Genomic DNA, 21,255 nt, shown 5'->3' with positions numbered 1-21,255 from the left:
CAGCGGTCAGTCCACTCGGTCTGATTTGTGTGGAACTCTCTCTCTCTCTCTCTCTCTCTCTCTTCGCGATGGCAGGAGTCCGTGCAGCCGGTGTTCTTTCCAGATTTGCAACTAGCAAATACCCCGTTTTCTCAGGTATGGTATCTTAATGTGTAAGTAATGTTACTGCTTTTTTTTTTTTTTGCAGAGGAACATTCTCTATTCCAACAAACGTTTCTTAACTCTAGCTCCTTGTTTCATTGAGTCCAGGCGTGAACTTTCACCTAATCTTGGTGACTTGCCTCCTGGTGAGTTGAGTTTTCCAGTGGGTTATTTTATGTAACTTGTTACGTACCGTGGCCCACGTGGCCTCATATCCTATATCTATAGTATTTATTTGGCAAGACTAACGTTAAAGAGGCAGTTTTCTACACTTTAGATCAATTTGTTATGTATTGCTATCTATGTGTTTGCCCATTGGCATATTGTATCATCAATCTGAACTCGGCGAGGAGTTATTATTATTTAATTTATTATATTACTTATTGTAATTATAGCCCTAGGCTTATCTGTTTCTCAAGTACACTTGTAATGTTAATGTCTGTCAGCCTGCTAGTCCATCAAATCTAGTGTGAACAATACCATCTATTAAAAAGCATATAAAATGAACCAATCACCGTCCTCATACCCTAAACGCAATGGGATGGGAGTCCGGGACCAACCTTTTCCAGAGGTCAGCCACACCACTATACTACCTGCATCACTCACACACACGGATGTAAAGGTAATCCAGTTTGACATTTATGTAACCTCAACACAAAAACAAGCCAACAGAGACACACACACACAAACAGAATTATTATGGTATTTGCTCTAATTTCTCTGTTAAGTATTACTGTGTATGTGGTATTTAGTAGCAACGTTTGGGTTTTGGTGCTAATGACACTACCTGTTTACAGCATCCCTGCAAATCTCTGGCTGAATTATCTCTTTTGTTTTGGAACAGTAGCAGGGCAAGGGTAATTCTATATTTGTCCTATCTGGGTTATAGTTCATGTGTCTGTGTGTGTGTCTGTCTGTGTGTTTTCAGGTCATGGCGGGCGAAACCTCTCAGTGTCCTCGGCCTTGGCAGGTAACTATTCCTATCTAACTGGATGATGATGTTGGTTCCATAACACACACACAAGCACACACCACACGCACACACACAAGTACAAATCTCAACAAGGCTATTTATATCACCTTTCACATCAAGTCATCAGTTTTACCATTGTAATACATTTTCTCTCTATTTCTGTCAATTTCTTCCCCCCCCCCCCCCCCCCCTAATTCTCTCCATCAAGCTCGAACACATGTCAGCTACGAAGTAGTCAAGGATGATGTGGCTGTTGTGCGACTCAACGATCCCACATCTAAGGTGTGTGTGACAGGGATTGTGGGGGGGTGACAGTCTCTCTTGTCTACCTGCTTGTCTCTCTCTCTCTGACTGACATCATTCAGTCTCCGACTCTGTGTTTGTGCAACACATGCATCTGTAGAGGTGTTTCTCCTTGACATGTGGGTTGTTGTCCATTCAACCTATCTTCTATATGTGGAACAAGCCTGACTGGCCACATCGCAGGCCAGTGCTGCAGAGACTCATCGCTGAACAATTTGGAAAGAATATCTAATCACATTATTTTGATTGATATTGCGACAAGATTCACAATATTGATCATGGTGTGATTTAGGGATCTAGGCTATAGGGAGGTGTAGTCTGACGTCACTTTGGACCGCCTGCGAGGTCCACCCGTATAGGGATTTATCATTGAGAAAAGGGATTATTGGCTATTGTAACAATTCTGCCTCATGAACGCAAGCTTTCCATTTTTGCACAAAATGCGTTCCCTTCTATCACTAAAATGAGTTCCCTTCTATCACTAAAATACACAGGTCACAACATGTTTACAGGAACGTTTTGGAGTTGTATTTGGAGGGTATTTTGTGACTGTTGGGAACTAGGCTACACTGGCACACCTACTTACTACTTACTACTAAGCTAGGCTAACGGTGCATTTGTTCCCTAAGCCTAATGCATGCACAGAGAAGAAAAGGGTATGTATCTGCTTGTCTAACTCCAGGGTAGATGGCAAATAAGCGAATCTCCCCAAAAGTTGGCGTGTTCCTTTAAGTCTGGAATACGATTTGTAGGCCTGGAGATCAGCATCACAACTAGGGCTGCGACATGCATCAATTATAAATAACATATTTTTCTAATCGATTAGCTGGGTCTATGTTAAGCTGCACCTCCATGGCCTGTTGTTGAAGCCATTTGATGTAAAGTCTGTTAACATTTGGTTTGTGTTTTTTATGTGTTTCTTATTATTTAAACCATTCAGCTCCTTTCAAAGAATTTTTGAAAACAGGTTTTTGTTTAAAATAAAAACGATATTCTTTTCACCCTTTGCAAGTTGTCTGAAAGAGCATCGTGCAAGACGAGGAATAACGCTTTGTTCTATGCATAGAACTTCGATTTTTTTTTCTTTTTATACGATTAATTGACTAATCGTTTCAATAATCTATAGATTATTCGACTTTCAAAATAGTTGTTAGTTGCAGCTCTAATCACAACACTTAATTTAGAATGGAATTTTGACATGCATTTCACCGTTAACAAATTGCAACCTCCTGCGATTTGGATATTGCACTACTAGGCCATATTGCAATTTCGATAACATTTTGGATTAATTGTTCAGCCGTAGTGTAATTTAAATAGAGGAAAAGGTCTCTTTTTATCCTGTTTATTTCACATCCATGACAAAGTAAACATTGACATGTTGAGCACAATGCTCTTCTTTAGACGAGACACAACTATTCAACAGCGCCGTCTTCTAAACAGACCACTTCTGCACCTGCCTTCAAGGGGTGTGGATGTGCACAATCGCTATACTTTTGCCCGAAAACAAATGTTTTCTTCACGCAATGTCCTCAATAGACATTGAACCTCTGTTGATATTTGAATCCTATGTATATGTGGTATAAGTGATCTTTATTTACCAGGGTAGATTATCTGAGCACGAATGCTCTTTTTCAGCAAAGCTCTGCTTCACATTCACACAGTTGGATTCACACCTGGGAGCTTCCCAGTACAACCACAGTTAGACACTTTTGGCCACTGAGCAACTCCACTGGAGCAATCGGGGGTTAAGTGTCTTGCTCAAGGGCACTTCAGGAGAGGTTGGACAGGAGAGAGTTATTCATTCACTTTCCTGCCGGTCCATGGGGATCAAACCCACTTCTCTAACCATTAGGCCACCACTGCCCGCTGATCTGTGGATTCAAATAAAATATTGAGTGTGTGTGTGTGTGTGTGTGCGTGCGTGCAGGTGAACACCTTGTCAGTGCAGTTGCAGGCTGAGCTGACGGAGGTGATGGAGGAGGTGTGGGCCAATAGCGCTGTGAAGAGTGCTGTCTTCATCTCCACCAAGCCTGGCTGCTTCATTGCTGGGGCTGACATCAAGTAGGACTAGTTACTCTTTATGTTACTATTCTGATTATACGTTGGCTTACAAAATGCAACCAATAGACCTTTTCAATGGATTGTGTTGCTAGGTCCCAAGGTTATTTCCTGTCCACTACTGTATTAGCAAACACTACAACTGGAAACAAACTTGGGACTAATTTAGAATGTTTGCTTGAAGTTTGAAACTATACCAATCGCTAAATGTACAATTTGTACGCTTTTAAGCGTCAACATATAATTGATCAAGAAGGATTAATACATCACGTTCCTCTGGGGTTGTCTTTGAAAATATATTTCAGGTACTGGAGGTTCTTTAAAAACATATCTTTAAAGGAACACGCCAACATTATGTGAAATGTCTTAAAACACCAGGAGAGGTGTTTTTGGCCAACAGCTAGCTTGCAGTTGGATAGCTTTCTACTGAACACACAGAGGGGAAATTGGTATCTATCTTTTTGTCTGACTCTGGAGAAGATGGAAGGCACATTTCACATAATGTTGCAATGTTCCTTTAATTGAATGACCGCACCGCACTCTCTTCCTCTCCTCTCCTGCTGCCCAGTATGATTCAGGCTTGTAAGAGTGCTGAGGAGGTGACCAGTCTTTCTCGGGAAGGACAGAAGATGTTTGAGAAGATCGAGAAGTCTCCCATCCCCATCGTTGCTGCCATCAACGGCTCCTGTCTCGGTGGAGGCCTGGAGGTGTGAGAGAGAGAGAGAGAGAGTATGTATGAGAGAGAGTGATATAGAGTTTGTGTGTAAGAGAGATAGATAGTGTGTGTGTATGAGAGAGAGAGTGATATAGAGTGTATGAGAGAGTGTGTGTGTATGTGTATGAGAGAGCGAGAGAGAGAGTGAGTGTGTGTCACTGAGAGAGCGAGAGAGTACACTTGAGAGTATAACCCCCCTGTGTGTCTATAGTTTGCGATAGCCTGCCAGTACCGCGTGGCCACCAAGAGCAGGAAGACCATCCTGGGAACTCCAGAGGTGATGCTTGGACTGCTGCCTGGTGCTGGAGGCACGCAGAGACTACCTAAGATGGTACACACACACACACACACATTATTTATTCATCTTTTATTTATTGGAAGAAAAAAGAAATCGCCACAGGACATGGTAAATACCAGGGGTGGAAAACGGATGCATGATGCATCATGAAGACATGGGGTCATCATAGATAGAACATTACACACAGGCCTCTATATCGAGCTTATATCAATGGTATAAATACCAGTCTTCTCCATATATGACTGCTGACACACACACACACTATAGGATAACAGATACCCCTCATGCAGGTCATACTGTATAGGATGTTGCCCTGCTACTGATACATTCTGGAACTCAATACTCATACTTCATACCCTTTATTCAAACAGGCCAGGTTGACTTCTCGTTATGACCTGGGGGTGGGTTGTAACAGAAGACAGGGCACACGCACATTAACACACATTAGATAGATACTGTAGATATATAGATAGATAGATTTTTTTTTCACTTTCATGGAAATTTGTCTTTGGCTTCACCATGGTTGCAATCCACAAGACAACACAATACAAACACCACACAGGCACAAAAAACCCTAAACAGCCCAATACTGTACATACTGTAGGCAAAAAGAGAAACAACAATGACAAAAACGGGGGCAGAGCTTCAGGTACCTAGTAGGTTCAAATTAAAATCTTAAGAATTCATCAGGGCAATTGCATGTGGGATGAAGGACTTCTTAAATATGTTTTTTGGGGCTAGAGGAACTCTATAGCGCCTTCCAGATTGAAGCATGTCAAAATCGCCATGAAGGGGATGCAAAGGATCAGACGATATTCACTGTACAATATATGTCCTTAGTCCGAAGTACATACAACTCAGACAATTGTCTTTGTGGTTTCCCTATAACTTTACTGGCCATGTTAACAATCCTTGCCAATTTGTTCTTATTCTTGGCCCCAAGGTTTCCATACCAGGTTGAGATATCAAACGTTATCACACTTTCAACAAGACTTTTGTATACCAGCTCTAGAATATCCCTACTTACAGCAAAACTGTTCAACTTTCTTAGGAGTTACAAGTGTTGCATATCTTTCTTGAATATGTACTCTGTGTTAGCTACAAAGCTCATGGAGTTATCCAGGAAAGTACCTAAATACTTAATGTTCCACCACTTTTACAGACTGACCATTTATTGTAACTGGTTGGCTTGGATGGAGCAGGCTACTGTTGCAGCTGATAGTCAGCTCTTTGGTTTTACCTTATGACCAGTGTGCTATCTGTACACCAGTCGATCAGCTCACCAATATGTCTAAAATATGACTCTTGATGTCACCCTCCCGAAGTAGCCCGATCAAGGCCATAATCATTAGCATATTTGTATAACTGGAATGTAGAATCTCTAAGTTGCATCTCATTGGTATAAATAGAAAACAATATTGGTGATCAAACACAACCTTGAGAAGCACCGGTGTTTAGAATGGTCTGCTCTGACAAGGTGCCATTAACTTTCTGAGGTCGATCAGTGAGAAAGTCTTTGACCCATAATATAAGTCCACCATTAAATTTAGTACCAATATCCAGGAGCCTTTGCAGTAACTTTCAATAGAGAAGAGTGCTCGCTATACTCATATAACTAGGGTTATAGGATAACTTTACGTTATTTAAGGGGAAATATTGCCGTTTCCTGGGTTCCCGTCCCATCATTGCATTAAGACCATCCCAAGCTTTCTTTGCGTTACCAGAGCATAGCTGCTTCTCTACCTTTTCTTTATACCCGTATCATATTCCTCTTACCGATAGATTTGATCTCATTCCTCTTTTCCTTAACTAAGTCTCTGTCCCCCTTTAGTAAATCCAACCATTCTCTCGTCAAGGCATTTTTTCATCTCCTTAGAGACTCATATCTTGTTGTTTGGATAAAATCTTACAGATTTTATGCAGGTAACATTACCTTCACAAAAGTTCAGATAAGACGTTATGGTCTCAGTCAGTTCAATCGCATAGCACAGTTATCAAAAAAACGTACACAACTATTAGTACCAGTCTTTTTAACGGAACTTGATCAGGGTTAGGTGCCTTGCTCGAGGGCACATCAGTACACTTCTGTTAAACAACCCGCGCAGAGAGGCGACACTCATCCCTTTCCTGTGCATATACCATGTAGGTGGGTCTCCCCGGGGCGTTTGACATGATGCTGACGGGCAGGAACATCCGAGCTGACAAGGCCAAGAAGATGGGTCTGGTGCACCAGCTTGTTGAACCTCTGGGTACGTGTGCGACCCAGTGTCCTATGTGTGTGACCCAGTGTCCTATATGTGTGTGTGTGTGCGTGCGTCTGCAGACAATTTTATTTTATTTAAATTTTTTTTTTTTTGCTCTCTTGCTAGCTTTTATGTTCTTTTACAATGAAGTGCTTTGGGATTTGCTCCACAACTATAAAGCGCCCTACAAATCAAATATATATTATTATTATTGTATTATTAAAGCTAGTGCTCTGGTCATGCATCCACTCAACTCATAGAAAATACAGCATCAGGCTATTCTAAAAGTATTGATACTGATGCTAATAAAAAGAGTATTGAACCGCTGGGTATCGAGATACCTTTCATCATGCAACACTAGTAAAGACATTTATTTTGACATTCTGATTTAAGAACTTTCTAAATAAAAGTAAATGTATCTGACTGCTTGTATTAATTGATGAAAAAGTAGCCATGTGCAGTAATATAGATTATAAAATTGAGGATGTAATATATTATTGAGATGCATCGTCGAATCGAATTGTGGACAGCTGAATAGTAATCGAATCGTGAGGCCAGTGAAGATTCACAGCTCGAGTCATACCCTGTACATACCCATGTAGAATCTTTACACATTTGTTTCTTACCCTGTACATACCCATGTAGAATCTTTACACATTTGTTTCTATCACTTTATTATTATTATTACTATTATTATTTAATCTTTTTTGCCTTAGTACAATAGTACATTCTCCTCTAACCATTGCCACGTAGTGCTGTTGTTTCCACTCTGGGGATGATAAAGTTCTCTTGCTCTCCTCTGACTTGATGGCGCTGCCTGTCCAGGCCCTGGGCTGAAGTCTGCAGAAGAAAGAACTATTGAGTATTTGGAGGAGGTGGCGGTGAACTTGGCCAAAGGAATCGCCAACAAGAAGGTTCCACTGAAGAAAGAGAAAGGCCTGATGCAGAGTGAGTTATAGACCCAGAGCACATGAATAATACACACAGGTTCAATCAATATGATTTATATATATACACACACACAGGTCCAGACTACATCAATATGATATATATATCAAAGAATCGCCAACAAGAAGGTTCCCCTGAAGAAAGAGAAAGGGTGAGCTATAGACCCAGAACACATGAATAATACACACAGGTTCAATCAATGATTATTTATATATATATATATACACACACAGGTCCAGACTACATCAATATGATATATATATATATATATATATATATATATATACACACACACACAGGTCCAGACTACATCAATATGATATTAGGGCTGTCAATTGATTCAAATATTTAATTGCATGATTGTCCATAGTAAATTGTGATTAATCGTAAAAAAAAATGTATCTGTTCAAGTGTTTACTGCTCTTATCAACATGAGAGTGGATATGCTTGCTCCAGGCAAATGTATGTTTATTAAATATGTATGAAAAAGAAAGATATTGTTTTTTTTGGGGTAAAGTGCACATTTTACTTTTAACAAAACGTTGTCGCTTTAACCTCAAATAAATAAGAATATGATTTATATCTCACACAGATATACCATAGCCTAATCCTCATATTATCATAGAGTACTATGTTATACACATACTCTGCTTTATCAATGTCACTTTTGCGACACTTGTGCGTTTGTAGAGCTGCAGGAAACCGTGATGGGGCTCGGCCCGGTGAGGAGGAAGATCTATAAAACCGTTAATGAGAAGGTTCAGAAACAGACCAAAGGACTCTACCCTGCTCCTGTCAAGATCATCGAGGTTAGAAAATCACCTGTGGACCAAAGCATATTTTACCAGGATCACCCATCACTTCTAATTCCATTAGATACAAATTCAAGGTACAGAATATACATTTGATTTGACTTATGGTAATATACACATTGTGTGTTTTATAGAGTGTGCAGGCTGGCATGGAGAAGGGAGGAGAGGCTGGCTATCTCGCTGAAGCTCAGGTGAGTTAGTCTACATGTTTCTTCAGAGAAACGTCTCATTCATTCAGATTCATTGTCACTCTATTATGCTGTGAATTGATGCAAATAAATCTGAAGGGACCCCTCTCTCTGATTCAGAACTTTGGACAACTGGCGTTGACACCAGAGTCCAAGGCTCTGATAGGCCTGTACCAGGGTCAGGTGATCTGTAAGAAGAACCGCTTTGGAAAGCCGGAGAAGGAAGTGAAGTAAGCCCCGTGGGGGGGGGGGGGGGGGGGGGGTGGTATGTCTGGATCCCATTGCTAGGAATAACATTTGTATGTGTTGTATTTTCACATTCTTAGGTGGTGGGAGTGGTTAAGGTCAGGGGTAGGTTTATATAAACAACTTTTTAGGTGAAAATTATGAGTAGGTCAAAAAGTGACTATTCACATGGGAATGTCCTTCCAGGTAATGGGATCTAGACACTACCATAATGGATGGTTATAGAGTCACTAAAGTTATTCTGTACTTCCCAAATGACTTATGTTATTTTACGTGTTGGAGATGGGGGAATTAATTTAAATATATTAATCTAAATATATATCTAACCGATTTAGTCTAAAATAAGAATGCCAAAAACGGAAGTAATTTACAGTTACCTAACAAGTTTTTCTATTGTCAACTTGTAAGTAAATGTATTGTGTGTGTGTGTGTGTCAGGAAGCTAGCCATCCTGGGTGCAGGGCTGATGGGGGCAGGTATTGCCCAGGTGTCTGTCGATAAGGGCCTAGACACCTTGCTGAAGGACACAACCATGGACGGGATCGCCAGAGGACAGCAGCAGGTCTACAAAGGGTAAGACTCTCTTTACAGTTTACACAACATACTCATAACATAGTCTTCATAAAGACTCACTTTACACAACACATAGAAACACACAGTCTTCATAAAGGGTAAAGACTACACAACACATAGAAATCCATATGTACAGTCTTCATAAAGACTCACTTTACACAACACATAGAAACACAGTCTTCATAAAGGGTAAAGACTACACATAGAAATCCATATGTACAGTCTTCATAAAGACTCACTACACAACACATACAGTCATAAGGGTAAGATAGTCGTATTGTGTGTCTGGTTTTATGTAAAAAAAAAAGTAAAAAAAAAACATCTGTAAAAAAAAAAGGGTAAGATAGTGGCGCAATAGCGTAAAATGTCCACTAGAGGCCACCACAACTCAACTCCTAAAAAAAAATCATTCACACACCGACGGCGGAGGCAACCATGCAAGGTGCCGACCTGCTCATCAGGAGCAGTTAGGGGTTAAGTGTCTTGGACATTTTGACACGCTGCCGGGAACCTCCAGATTACCAGACGACTGCTCTACCTCCCGAGCCACTGTCACAGTATTTGTGTATTTCTATAACCTTCACCCAGTAGGCTCAGGTCGACTCTTTACCTTTTTCAGCAACACTGTTTTTCCATGAAAAAAAGGTTCCTCGTTATCACATTGGGTGCCGTGCATTGTACCCATCATTGGGTCCAGTCTGCCACCGCTGTAAGCCTATGGAGATGTTTACCTTCTTTGCAGGGCTATAACTTTTTAAATATTATAACTATATCGACATTACTATGGCCCATTCAACATCGGGTATCTATCGTTCCGGATGTGGGAACGTTATATTTTTTCATTCATACATTGTTGTTAGGCCTGCCACGATAACACATTTTGCTGGGCGATTAATTGCCCCCGAGAATATCGCGATAAGCGATATTATTGCGACCGGTTAGAGAATTTTTTTGAGAAATTTATTTCCCAAAACGTTTATTTTGAAGCCCACCGCTCCGTCTCTTCCGGTGTTTAAGACTTTTATTTTGAAGCCCACCGACCGGACCGGAAGTATTGTTGTGATTATCCTAGCCGACAACTTGTCTCGTCCGGTTGTGTTTTTTAGTTTTAACGTTAGCTACTAACGTTAGATGCAGCTACTACAGGCAATCAACGATGAGGAGGAAGCGTCAAAGCAGTATATAATAGAATAGCTGTGGTGCGTAGGCACTGCAGCACGACTCGAAAACGACCCGTTATAATAAATTAATTCATGTTTAACTTGTCCCCGTCTCCAGTCCTTTGACTAGCCCCACCCGTTCATTGTAAACAATGATGCATGTAATTGTATTAACGTTATTCTGTGTTATTCTAACGTTACACTACAAATAACGCTACTTGGTTAAAAGGAGCAACACTATTGATAAATGTAGTTAAGCTATATGTGGCATTGCTACTGCCCCACGGAGCTCCCGTGCTGTGCTCTGTAGTAACGCCAGCGGCCAACCCACACGGAGAGAGACTGCAAGGGGCACTGGTTCCGCCTCATTAAAACAAACGCGCAAATAGCAATTAATCGCGCCCGTCAAAATCATTGCATTCATTTTAATTATCGCGGCAATTAATCGATTTATTGCTTATCGCGGCAGGCCTAATTGTTGTGTTAATACCGTCGAGAATATAAGTATGTTTTTAAGGTTTTTTGCTGTAATTCCAAAAACGCAAGTTATAGGCCCTGAAGCATATGATAGATTATCGATTGGCGTTTCTTTCCTATACACGCTATATTAAAAAATTCAAATGTATATGATCGGTATACATTATGCTTCATCATGCGTGAAGGAAAGGGGGGGGGGTCGTTTATAATTCCTTGATCGTCAGTAACGGCTTTATTTAGTATGGGTTGATATGTTGAGCAGATGGATTGCCGTGAAATGAATAAACAATCGGGCTGAAAATAACGTTATATTCCTCTTACCGTTCGCCGATGAGACTGGAGGAAAAATATTCCAATTAATTGAAATCGATCTGCTAGATCCATTTCCTGTTTGTATGACGCAATAAACGCTGAAATCATATAGATTATTGCGTTTCAAAAGCGATCCGATGCACTTGAGTGTTTGTCTGGACCCACGTAACAAGATATTACTGCCGGAGGGATTTCCTCGATGCACCAGCGCCACTTCCGGTTTGGCGTGGAGTGTAACTCGCCCGATCATCCACCAGGCGGCGGTATTGAGGCGTTGCAATATCAGACGGGTGTAGCTGCAGTCCCGGAGGGAGGCTGGATGAATTATGAATGCCATGGCGAAAAAATGAAATTTTGATCCCAACAACGTGTTTATTCGTTGTTGGCGTTCAACGGATGGCGGGCAATAACGAATTATCACGTTGTTGGCGTCCAATGTGTTAAGAACAGTACTGTATAAAGACACATGACAGTAAGAAGGATTTGTTTCTGTGAGAACAGCACTGTATAAAGACGCATGACGGTAAGAATAATTTGTCTCTGAGAACAGCACTGTATAAAGAGACATGACATAGGGCTGGGCGATATGACGATATTATATAAATATCTGGTACAGTTCATTAACGATACACTTTTTAAACGTATCGTGGATATCGTGATGTTTTGCCCTCGCGTTAGAGGCCGCCGCGGCTGAGATGAGACTTACAAGCGCAGCGGTAAATGCTTTCCTCTCCCTCTCGCAGAAAAAAAGTCACACACACACTTGCCCAAATTATGTCATCTACACGCACATACACGCACGCAAGCGCACACACCTAGCCAGAGACAGAGAGGCGGTGGCTCGGTGCCACAAGATGAGTGACCAAGGCGAAAACGAAAGCGAGGACTCTACCATAGAATTAATTCCAAAAAAGGGTTCTACATCAGTGATATGGACCTGGGTCGGCTACACGCGAACAGACGTGAGTCAAAGCACCATTCTGTGCAAACTTTGTAAAGCTAAAGTCGGGGCAACGGGAGGAAACACTACCAATATGCCGAAAGCATTAAGTTGCGCGGTAGCCCTACTACCGCGAGTGTTTTAAAACCACAGCCAAAACAGACTACGTTAACTACATAATTTGCCAGCAGCAGCATCCCTTATGACAAGAAGAGCAAGCGATGGAGGGAGATCACAGATGCGGTAACGTTCGACATAAGAAAGGACATGGTTCCATTGACAACCGTGGAAAAGACAGCGGAGCCAATGTTGTCAAAGCCTTGGCTTTGAACAAGTGGACTCGACTCCAGTGTTTTGGGCACAGGCTTCACCTGGCCATTGGTAAGTGGAATAGTTCATATAAATGTATGCAAAAGCATTCGATTACCAGTGTGTCGATGTGGCAGTGAAAGGGTTAACCCTTTGTCGTGTGACAGTGAAAGGGTTAACCTTCTGTTATGTCGCAGTGAAAGGGTTAACCCTTTTGTGGTGTGGTGGTGAAAGGGTTAACATTCTGTAGTGGTAGTGAAAGGGTTAAAAAACATCTGTAATGTGTGTCTCTCCTCAGGCTGAATGACAATAAGCTACTAGTTTAATATCAGTATTTATATCTAATGTAACAATTAAAGAAATTAGTCGTCATGTGTGAGTGTGGTCGTTCATTTATTTTTAAACAGTCAAGCGTTCTTTTAATAAGATAAGTACTATGTATGCCCTCTCAGTTATATTTGCCCTACAATAAATAGTTACAATATATAATCTAAAAAAACAAAAGGCTAAAATGCTAAATATATAATCTAATAATCCAATAATCGAAATCTAATATAAAAATGCTAAATGCATGAGTTTTTTGTCTTTAATGTTAGCTTGCAAACTCAAATACTGTCTTGGTAAGCCTCATAATGAATTGTTTGGGGAAAAAAGGAAAAACATCGTGATGTATCGTGTATCGCCGAAAGGTCAGAAAATATTGTGATATCATATTTAGGCCATATCGCCCAGCCCTAACATGACAGTAAGAATGATTTGTCTCTGTGAGAACAGCACTGTAATGAGACATGACAGTAAGAAGGATTTGTCTCTGTGAGAACAGCACTGCATAAAGAGACATGACAGTAAGAAGGATTTATCTCTGTGAGAACAGCACTGCATAAAGAGACATGACAGTAAGAAGGATTTGTCTCTGAGAGAACAGCACTGCATAAAGAGACATGACAGTAAGAAGGATTTGTCTCTGTGAGAACAGCACTGCATAAAGAGACATGACAGTAAGAAGGATTTATCTCTGTGAGAACAGCACTGCATAAAGAGACATGACAGTAAGAAGGATTTATCTCTGTGAGAACAGCACTGCATAAAGAGACATGACAGTAAGAAGGATTTGTCTCTGTGAGAACAGCACTGCATAAAGAGACATGACAGTAAGAAGGATTTATCTCTGTGAGAACAGCACTGCATAAAGAGACATGACAGTAAGAAGGATTTGTCTCTGTGAGAACAGCACTGCATAAAGAGACATGACAGTAAGAAGGATTTGTCTCTGTGAGAACAGCACTGCATAAAGAGACATGACAGTAAGAAGGATTTATCTCTGTGAGAACAGCACTGCATAAAGAGACATGACAGTAAGAAGGATTTGTCTCTGTGAGAACAGCACTGCATAAAGAGACATGACAGTAAGAAGGATTTATCTCTGTGAGAACAGCACTGCATAAAGAGACATGACAGTAAGAAGGATTTGTCTCTGTGAGAACAGCACTGCATAAAGAGACATGACAGTAAGAAGGATTTGTCTCTGTGAGAACAGCACTGTATAAAGAGACATGACAGTAAGAAGGATTTGTCTCTGTGAGAACAGCACTGCATAAAGAGACATGACAGTAAGAAGGATTTGTCTCTGTGAGAACAGCACTGCATAAAGAGACATGACAGTAAGAAGGATTTGTCTCTGTGAGAACAGCACTGTATTAACCCTTTCACTACCGCACTACATAAGGTTAACCTTTCTGTAGTGTGGTAGTGAAAGGGTTAACCTTCGGTAGTAAAAGGGTTAACCCTTTGTCGTGTGGCAGTGAAAGTGTTAACCCTTTGTCGCTTGACAGTGAAAGGGTTAACCTTCTGTTATGTCGCAGTGAAAGGGTTAACCCTTTTGTGGTGTGGTGGTGAAAGGGTTAACATTCTGTAGTGGTAGTGAAAGGGTTTAAAAAAAAAAACATCTGTAATGTGTGTCTCTCCTCAGGCTGAATGACAAGGTGAAGAAGAAGGCCTTGACGACGTTTGAGCGCGACTCCACCCTGTCCTACCTGTCCGCCCAGCTGGACTACACCGGCTTCCGGTCCGCTGACATGGTGATCGAGGCCGTGTTCGAGGACATCCACATCAAACACAAGGTCCTCAAGGAGCTGGAGGCGGTGAGGGCATTCATACATGTTATATCCACATGTAATCCACATGACCATACTCTGCATACTACTAATGTGATATATGTATATATATATACAGTATAATTTATACACGTAGGCTCTGGAACTACCTCCCCCAAGGCATTAGTGACTCAAATCAAAGCAATTTTGAGTTCTAGAAAAGCACTATATAAAACCCAGTAATTATTATTATTATTATGCATTTATTAATTAATTAATTGGTTATTGTTGTTATTATTTCTATTAATTGAATGTATAGTAATTGTAACAGTGTTCCCCAGGTGGTCCCTGAACACTGTGTGATTGCGTCCAACACCTCAGCCCTGCCCATCAAAGACATCGCTGCTGCCAGCAAACGCCCTGACAAGGTTCACAAACGTGGCACACAATACAAACCTTCTATCCATGTCCTCATTTAATGTCGTTAGTCAGTCAGTCAGCAAACTGAAAATGTGTCAAAACATTTGTTTTCGAGTTAGGCCACCCATTTGTATACATTTAAGATTATGGGTTTTCGAACATGGTTCAAGTTTTGACAAGAAATACTTGTTTGATAACAAAACTGTTAAACTGTGTGTGTGTGTGCGTGCAGGTGATCGGCATGCACTACTTCTCTCCTGTGGACAAGATGCAGCTCCTGGAGATCATCACCACGGACCAGACCTCCAAGGACACCACAGCCTCTGCCGTCAGCGTGGGGCTCAAGCAGGGCAAGATCATCATCGTAGTCGGGGTGAGAGAATCTGTCACATTCATACAACAGAAGAGCTGGGTAGCTTACTGATGTCTCTTCCTCACTGTCTCACCTGTCTGTATCTGTCTCCCTTTCCCCCCTCTCTCTCTCCGTCCGTCTGTCTCCTCTCTGTCTCTGTGTGTCTCTCGCTCTCTGTCTGTCTGTCTCTCTCTCTGTGTGTGTCTCTCTCTCTGTGTGTCTCTCTGTCTCGCTCTGTGTCTCTCTGTGTGTGTGTGTCTCTCTGTCTGCTGTCTATCTCTGCCTATGTGTGTGTCTGTCTCTCTCTGTCTGTCTGTGTGTGTGTCTGTCTCTCTCTGTCTGCTGTCTGTATATCTGCCTATGTGTGTGTCTGTCTCTCTCTCTGTGTCTCTGTCTCTGTGTGTGTCTGTCCCTCTGTCTCTCTCTCCGTCTCTGTGTCGGTCTGTCTCCGTGTGTGTGTGTGTCTCTCTCTGTCTGCTGTCTGTCTCTCTGTGTGTGCGTCTGTCCCTCTCTCTCTCTCTGTGTGTCTCCCTCTCTCCAGGATGGTCCAGGTTTCTACACCACCAGGTGTCTTGCTCCTATGCTGGCTGAAGCAGTAAGAGCTCTTCAGGTGATCATCCTTGTTCTTCTACCTACCACACAGTTCATCCGTCTCTCTGTGGGGCTAATGAAACTACTACACAGAGGACCCACAATACCGTTTCATCGCTAATACAACATATAATGTTTTTTTTTCGTGTCACAGGAAGGGGTTGGACCCAAGAAGCTGGACTCCCTGACAACTGGCTTTGGCTTCCCAGTCGGCGCGGCAACACTGGCGGACGAGGTCGGCATCGACGTGGCGGCACACGTGGCCACGGTACGTGTTGATTTATTATCACTTTTTACATGATGATGATGATTTAATTACTGCCGACAGCCACAGCCCATTACTCAAGATGTATTTATTAATTTGTGTGTGTGTGTGTGTGTGTGTGTGTGTGTGTGTGTGTGTGTGTGTGTGTGTGTGTGTGTGTGTGTGTGTGTGTGTGTGTGTGTGTGTGTGTGTGTGTGTGTGTGTGTGTGTGTGTGTGTGTGTGTGTGTGTGTGTGTGTGTGTGTGTGTGTGTGTGTGTGTGTGTAGGATCTGGGTAAAGCATTCGGCTCTCGATTTGGAGGAGGAAACGTGGCGGTTCTCCAGACTATGGTGGACAAAGGCTTCAAAGGTGCTACTTATGTAACATATAATAATGTTTATACATACATTTGGGCTGTGATCTCTACTCTAAAGTGTTACTATTCTGTATATATTAGCAGTTAAGACGAGATGAACCTTTTCCAATTGTTTTCTTATTTACTACAATAATACTCCGTCTAGTGGTCTAGCAGCTGATGTGTTGTGTTCCTCATGTGTGCAGGTCGTAAATCGGGCAAAGGTTGTTATGTCTACGGAAAGGGCAAGAAGGACAAGAGTGTGAATCCTGGAGCTGAAGAGATCATCAAGATGTTTAAACTGGACGCTCCTCCCACCGTGTAAGAACATGAGATATGACCACTTATTATTCTCCAAGACCGGGTGCTTTGTTTTTTTTCTCTAAAGAACATTCGCCTCTAATTGATCCTGACAAAGCTCGTGTGTGTGTCTTCAGGTCCTCTGACTCTGATGTCCAGTACCGGCTGGTGTCTCGCTTCGTGAATGAGGCGGTTCTGTGTCTGCAAGAAGGGATTCTAGCGAGCCCGGTGGAGGGAGATATCGGAGCTGTATTCGGACTAGGCTTCCCTCCCTGCCTGGGTGGTACGACATACACACTTCACTCTCTCTCTTTCTGACTCTCTCTGTATATTTTCTCACCGTTAGTAACTCCATGTTTCTATATTCTCTCCATCAGGTCCCTTCAGGTTTGTGGACTCCATCGGGGCGGAGCGTCTGGTGGGTATTATGCGGCGCTTTGAGGACGTTTATGGAAATCATTTCACTCCCTGCCAGCTGCTATTGGACCACGCCGCAGACCCCAGCAAGAGGTTCCACAAGTAATACCATCCGCTTCTACTACCTTCAAGCCTTAAAGAGACCATCATTGGCCGAGCCCCACCACTGCTGGCCTTCCACCGACTCCGTCACTGAGTGATCAGGCCTGTGAATCTGAGACTGTAGCTTAAAGGGGCGCTGCAGTACCCGCCTCCTCTGGTTCTGGAACTAGTTTCTCATTGGCTGTTGCCTCTGTCGAAGTTTTTTATTAAAATGTAGTTAAGATTGAAAAATATATTTTTTATTATGAGACATAAAACCCTGCAGTTACCTGGTTTCAAAGAGCACAATATAAACCTATGCAACTGCTATACAATCTTGGAAAACAGTGAGTAGTTATTGTGTCTAATCATACTTAGAGAAATCCATGTTCCCAACTATGAGGAAAGGTAGTATTTTTTTTATTTTTTTTTTATTGATCTTTTTCCCCCTCCTTTTTCCTCCGATTTTCTCCCATCCCAATGTTAGTCGTTATGCCAATTTCCAATCCCCTTCCTGGTCGCTGCGCACTTACCCCCCACAGTCGGTCTGGGAGAGTGGAGGCTACCACGTGCTTCCTCCGACACACGTCTAGCCAATCAACCGCTTCTTTTCACCTGGCAGCGCGGACTCTCACTGAGAGGGTGTAACGTGTGGAAGGATCACACTACCCCCCTTAGATCCTATCCGCGCTGAGCAGGCGCCCCGACCGAACTGTAGGAGTCGCTGTTTACAACGACCCGGACCCACCCCGCCAGCTTTCCCACCCTCTAATACAGCCAATTGTATTAGTGTGAACGGCCAGCCAAGCTGGTGACAACGCCGGAGCTGTGAGCTGGATTCGAACAGGCGAATCCAGCGTCTCCGGTGTTGGTGACGAACGCAATCTCCGCTACGCCACCTGACCGCCCCTGAAAAGGTACAGTCTTAAATGTAGCGCGACACTCATAATGAAATGATGAAACTCGTATTATTAAAAACCTTGACGTTTTAGTTGGGCTGATCTGATGAAGGTCAGCCAGAAACCGGAAGAGGCAAGAACCTTGGCTACTTCCATTAGCAATATGAAAATATACAGACCTCAAGAGGTCCAAACATTTATTGAATGATGTAAAAATTGCTCATACTGTACCAGTAAAAGTACATGATTTGCTTGAGCAACAGCAATGTTTACGATCTTAGAAATGACACTTTAAACTCGGAATGTCATTCAGCAGATCTTTTTTTAAAAAGGGTTCGATTTTTGTTACATTTTGAGTGCATGTTAATTATATATTTCACTCTTTTCTGACTATGAACAAAGAAGGTAAGCTAGGCTAGCAATTTAATAGGTTTTGACATCGAAATGATAAAATTTTTTACTATATAATATTGAAAATTATATTTAAGCTTAATTGCTATTCTACAGGCAATTCTAGGTGCGCACATTACAGTAGGACCGTTTTGCTAACGACGTCTTCAGTGGTGTTTATTTTCAGTGAGGCTATCGCCTCCTTCATCTCCACCATGACTGCTCTTCTTTCCTTAACACATCCCACGCCGGAAACGGCTTACGACGTGTTTCAAGTTCATTTTGCCAATCCACGGCGTACGACGTTATTGAGATCATATTTCATTTTTTCGCCATGTTATTCATAATTACCTCACGGAGCCTGGTCTGATGCAGTGGGAGCATGCACAACTCTGCAACGCTTCAATACTGCCGCCTGGTGGATGATCGGCGAGTTGCAACCGGAAGTGGATCTCTTGTGATCTCGGTGCATCTGGCAAATGCGTCCGGCACTCGCATATTGTTGCGTGACTGTAGACACACGTCCGTGTGTAGCGATCGCTGCCATAACGCAATAATCGATACGATTTGGCCGTTTATTATGATGATACAAACCGGAAATGGATTTAGGAGATCGCCGTCAAATAAGTGGGATCTTTTTCCTCCAGTCTCATCGTCGAACGGTAAGAGGACGCTGACGTCATTTTCAGCGCGTTTGTTTATTATTATCCATGCAAACTGCTCTGATCAATATATCACCCATACTACATAAAGCATTTACTGACTATCACGGAATTATAAACGAACCCCCCCCCCCCCCCCCCCGTTCATCCGCGCATGATCAGTCATAACGTTTATGATCATGTACAGTTGAAATTTTTAATATAGCGTGTATCACCAACAAACGGCATTTGATAATCTATATATGCGTTTATGCACGTTCTAGGAATTACTGCAGAAAATGAGCCCTGCAAAGAAGGTGAACATCTCCATAGACTTAGAGTGCTGGCAGAGAGTGGTATAAGATGCTCAAATTTCGTGGCAGGGAATGTGTTAAAGGGGCACTTCACTTTACGTTCAATGTTGATTTATTTTGCACATAATCTCACACGTCCAAAAATGCTAAACAGTTTTGCACACATTAATTTAGTTTGCCAGTTGTTGAGAGTAAAGGAGTTTAAATATTGCCACCAGTGATGTCATCGGGGACATTGAATCCTTGTGTTGCGTTAATTACAGCTCAATGAAATGATAAGATAGCAGTCCCTATAAGACAAGGTATTGCTAATTTTTCATCTACATAATTTCATGGAGCTGTACAGTAATTAACGCAACACAGATTCAATGTCCCTGAAGACATTACTGGTGGCCATACTCAAACTCATTTACTCTCAATAACTGTCGAGCTAAATTAATGTGTGAATTTTCTTTGGGATTTTTGGATGTGTCTGAAGATTATTTGAAAGATAAATCGGCATTGTATTTTTGGTGAAATGCCCCTTTACTCTTTGGGTCAGCCCATACTTTTTCACCAGAGGCTACGGCTACAGCTAAAATAGTTCTGGAACCAGAAAGGGGGGCGGGCACTGCAGAACTCTATTCATGCTTTAATCACCAGCCCATTTGTAATACAACAAGCACTCCTTACTCGAACAGCACAGAGGTAGCGGGACTGTAATGTAGGCAAAGGTAATAGACCTAACCTAATAGACCAAAACCCGCCCTCTTTTCTTGATCCTCTAATCACAATCCTCTTGACGGCAAACGGTTGTGATTGGAGGATCAAGAAAACAAGGCGGAGCCATGGATAAGCAGGTCCATGAAGGCCTGTAGTGTAACTAGATAAGTGGAAGGAATACTAAAGGACTGTATTACACTTTCATCAACCTGTATAAAAGGAACATGCTTGCACCTAATATTTAATTTTCTCAGTCATCCAAATGCTTAGCGGCAGTGTTTAGGGTCAATGTACAGTAACAGTATCTGGGCGTGGGTTTGTATCTGGGCATTCAGTCCTCAGTCACATGTGGCCTTAGTTCCACAGTAGAGGCCAGCTGGCTTCTTTTGCACTACAGTGTGTGTGTGTGTTTGTGATAACTATCTTTATGGTCAGATGTTCATTTTGTAAATTTGTTGATGCAATAATAACTGTGCCCGGCTTTCACTTTAATAAACCACTCGACCTCCGCTCTCTCTCTTTCTCGTATGCCTCATACTCTCAAGCATTAGTGGGGGGGGGGGGGGGGGGGGATAACTTCGTTTTCAGAGGTCATTAACTTTATATTTATTTATTCATTTAATTCTCATTTCTCTTTTTACAGCCCCTCCCATGGTTACATTGTCACACAGAGTAGATCAGTATTATATTGATTTAGACCAGAGTCCCATAGAACTCTGTAATGGATCTCTGGTTTAGTCTACAGTCCCTGGTTAAACAGC

General features: G+C 42.0%; 1 protein-coding gene across 1 annotated transcript; it reads left to right on the top strand.

The window, feature by feature from the left end:
- Positions 1 to 10: 10 nt before the first annotated feature.
- Positions 11 to 21,003, top strand: hadhaa (hydroxyacyl-CoA dehydrogenase trifunctional multienzyme complex subunit alpha a). Its single transcript, XM_084313804.1, has 21 exons — positions 11 to 135; positions 1,070 to 1,111; positions 1,323 to 1,396; positions 3,345 to 3,478; positions 4,044 to 4,182; positions 4,402 to 4,521; positions 6,635 to 6,737; positions 7,557 to 7,679; positions 8,370 to 8,488; positions 8,626 to 8,682; positions 8,800 to 8,909; positions 9,363 to 9,497; positions 14,665 to 14,836; positions 15,130 to 15,216; positions 15,441 to 15,581; positions 16,102 to 16,170; positions 16,306 to 16,419; positions 16,683 to 16,764; positions 16,957 to 17,071; positions 17,188 to 17,333; positions 17,428 to 21,003. Exons 1-21 carry the CDS (start codon positions 69 to 71, stop codon positions 17,571 to 17,573), a joined length of 2,295 nt encoding a protein of 764 aa, XP_084169930.1. The 5' UTR covers positions 11 to 68; the 3' UTR covers positions 17,574 to 21,003.
- The last annotated feature ends 252 nt before the right edge of the window (positions 21,004 to 21,255 follow it).

The sequence above is a fragment of the Notolepis coatsorum genome (assembly GCF_963971535.1).
Source record: "Notolepis coatsorum genome assembly, chromosome: 5".
Lineage (NCBI taxonomy): Eukaryota > Metazoa > Chordata > Actinopteri > Aulopiformes > Paralepididae > Notolepis > Notolepis coatsorum.
This window is presented reverse-complemented; position numbering and strand designations above follow the sequence as displayed.

Coding starts and splice junctions, on each gene's coding strand:
- hadhaa (XM_084313804.1), top strand. CDS start 69: ATGGCAGGAGTCCGTGCAGCCGGTGTTCTTTCCAGATTTGCAACTAGC. Junction 6,738..7,556: donor CCAGCTTGTTGAACCTCTGG/GTACGTGTGCGA, acceptor CTGCCTGTCCAG/GCCCTGGGCTGAAGTCTGCA. Junction 17,072..17,187: donor CTGGACGCTCCTCCCACCGT/GTAAGAACATGA, acceptor GTGTGTCTTCAG/GTCCTCTGACTCTGATGTCC.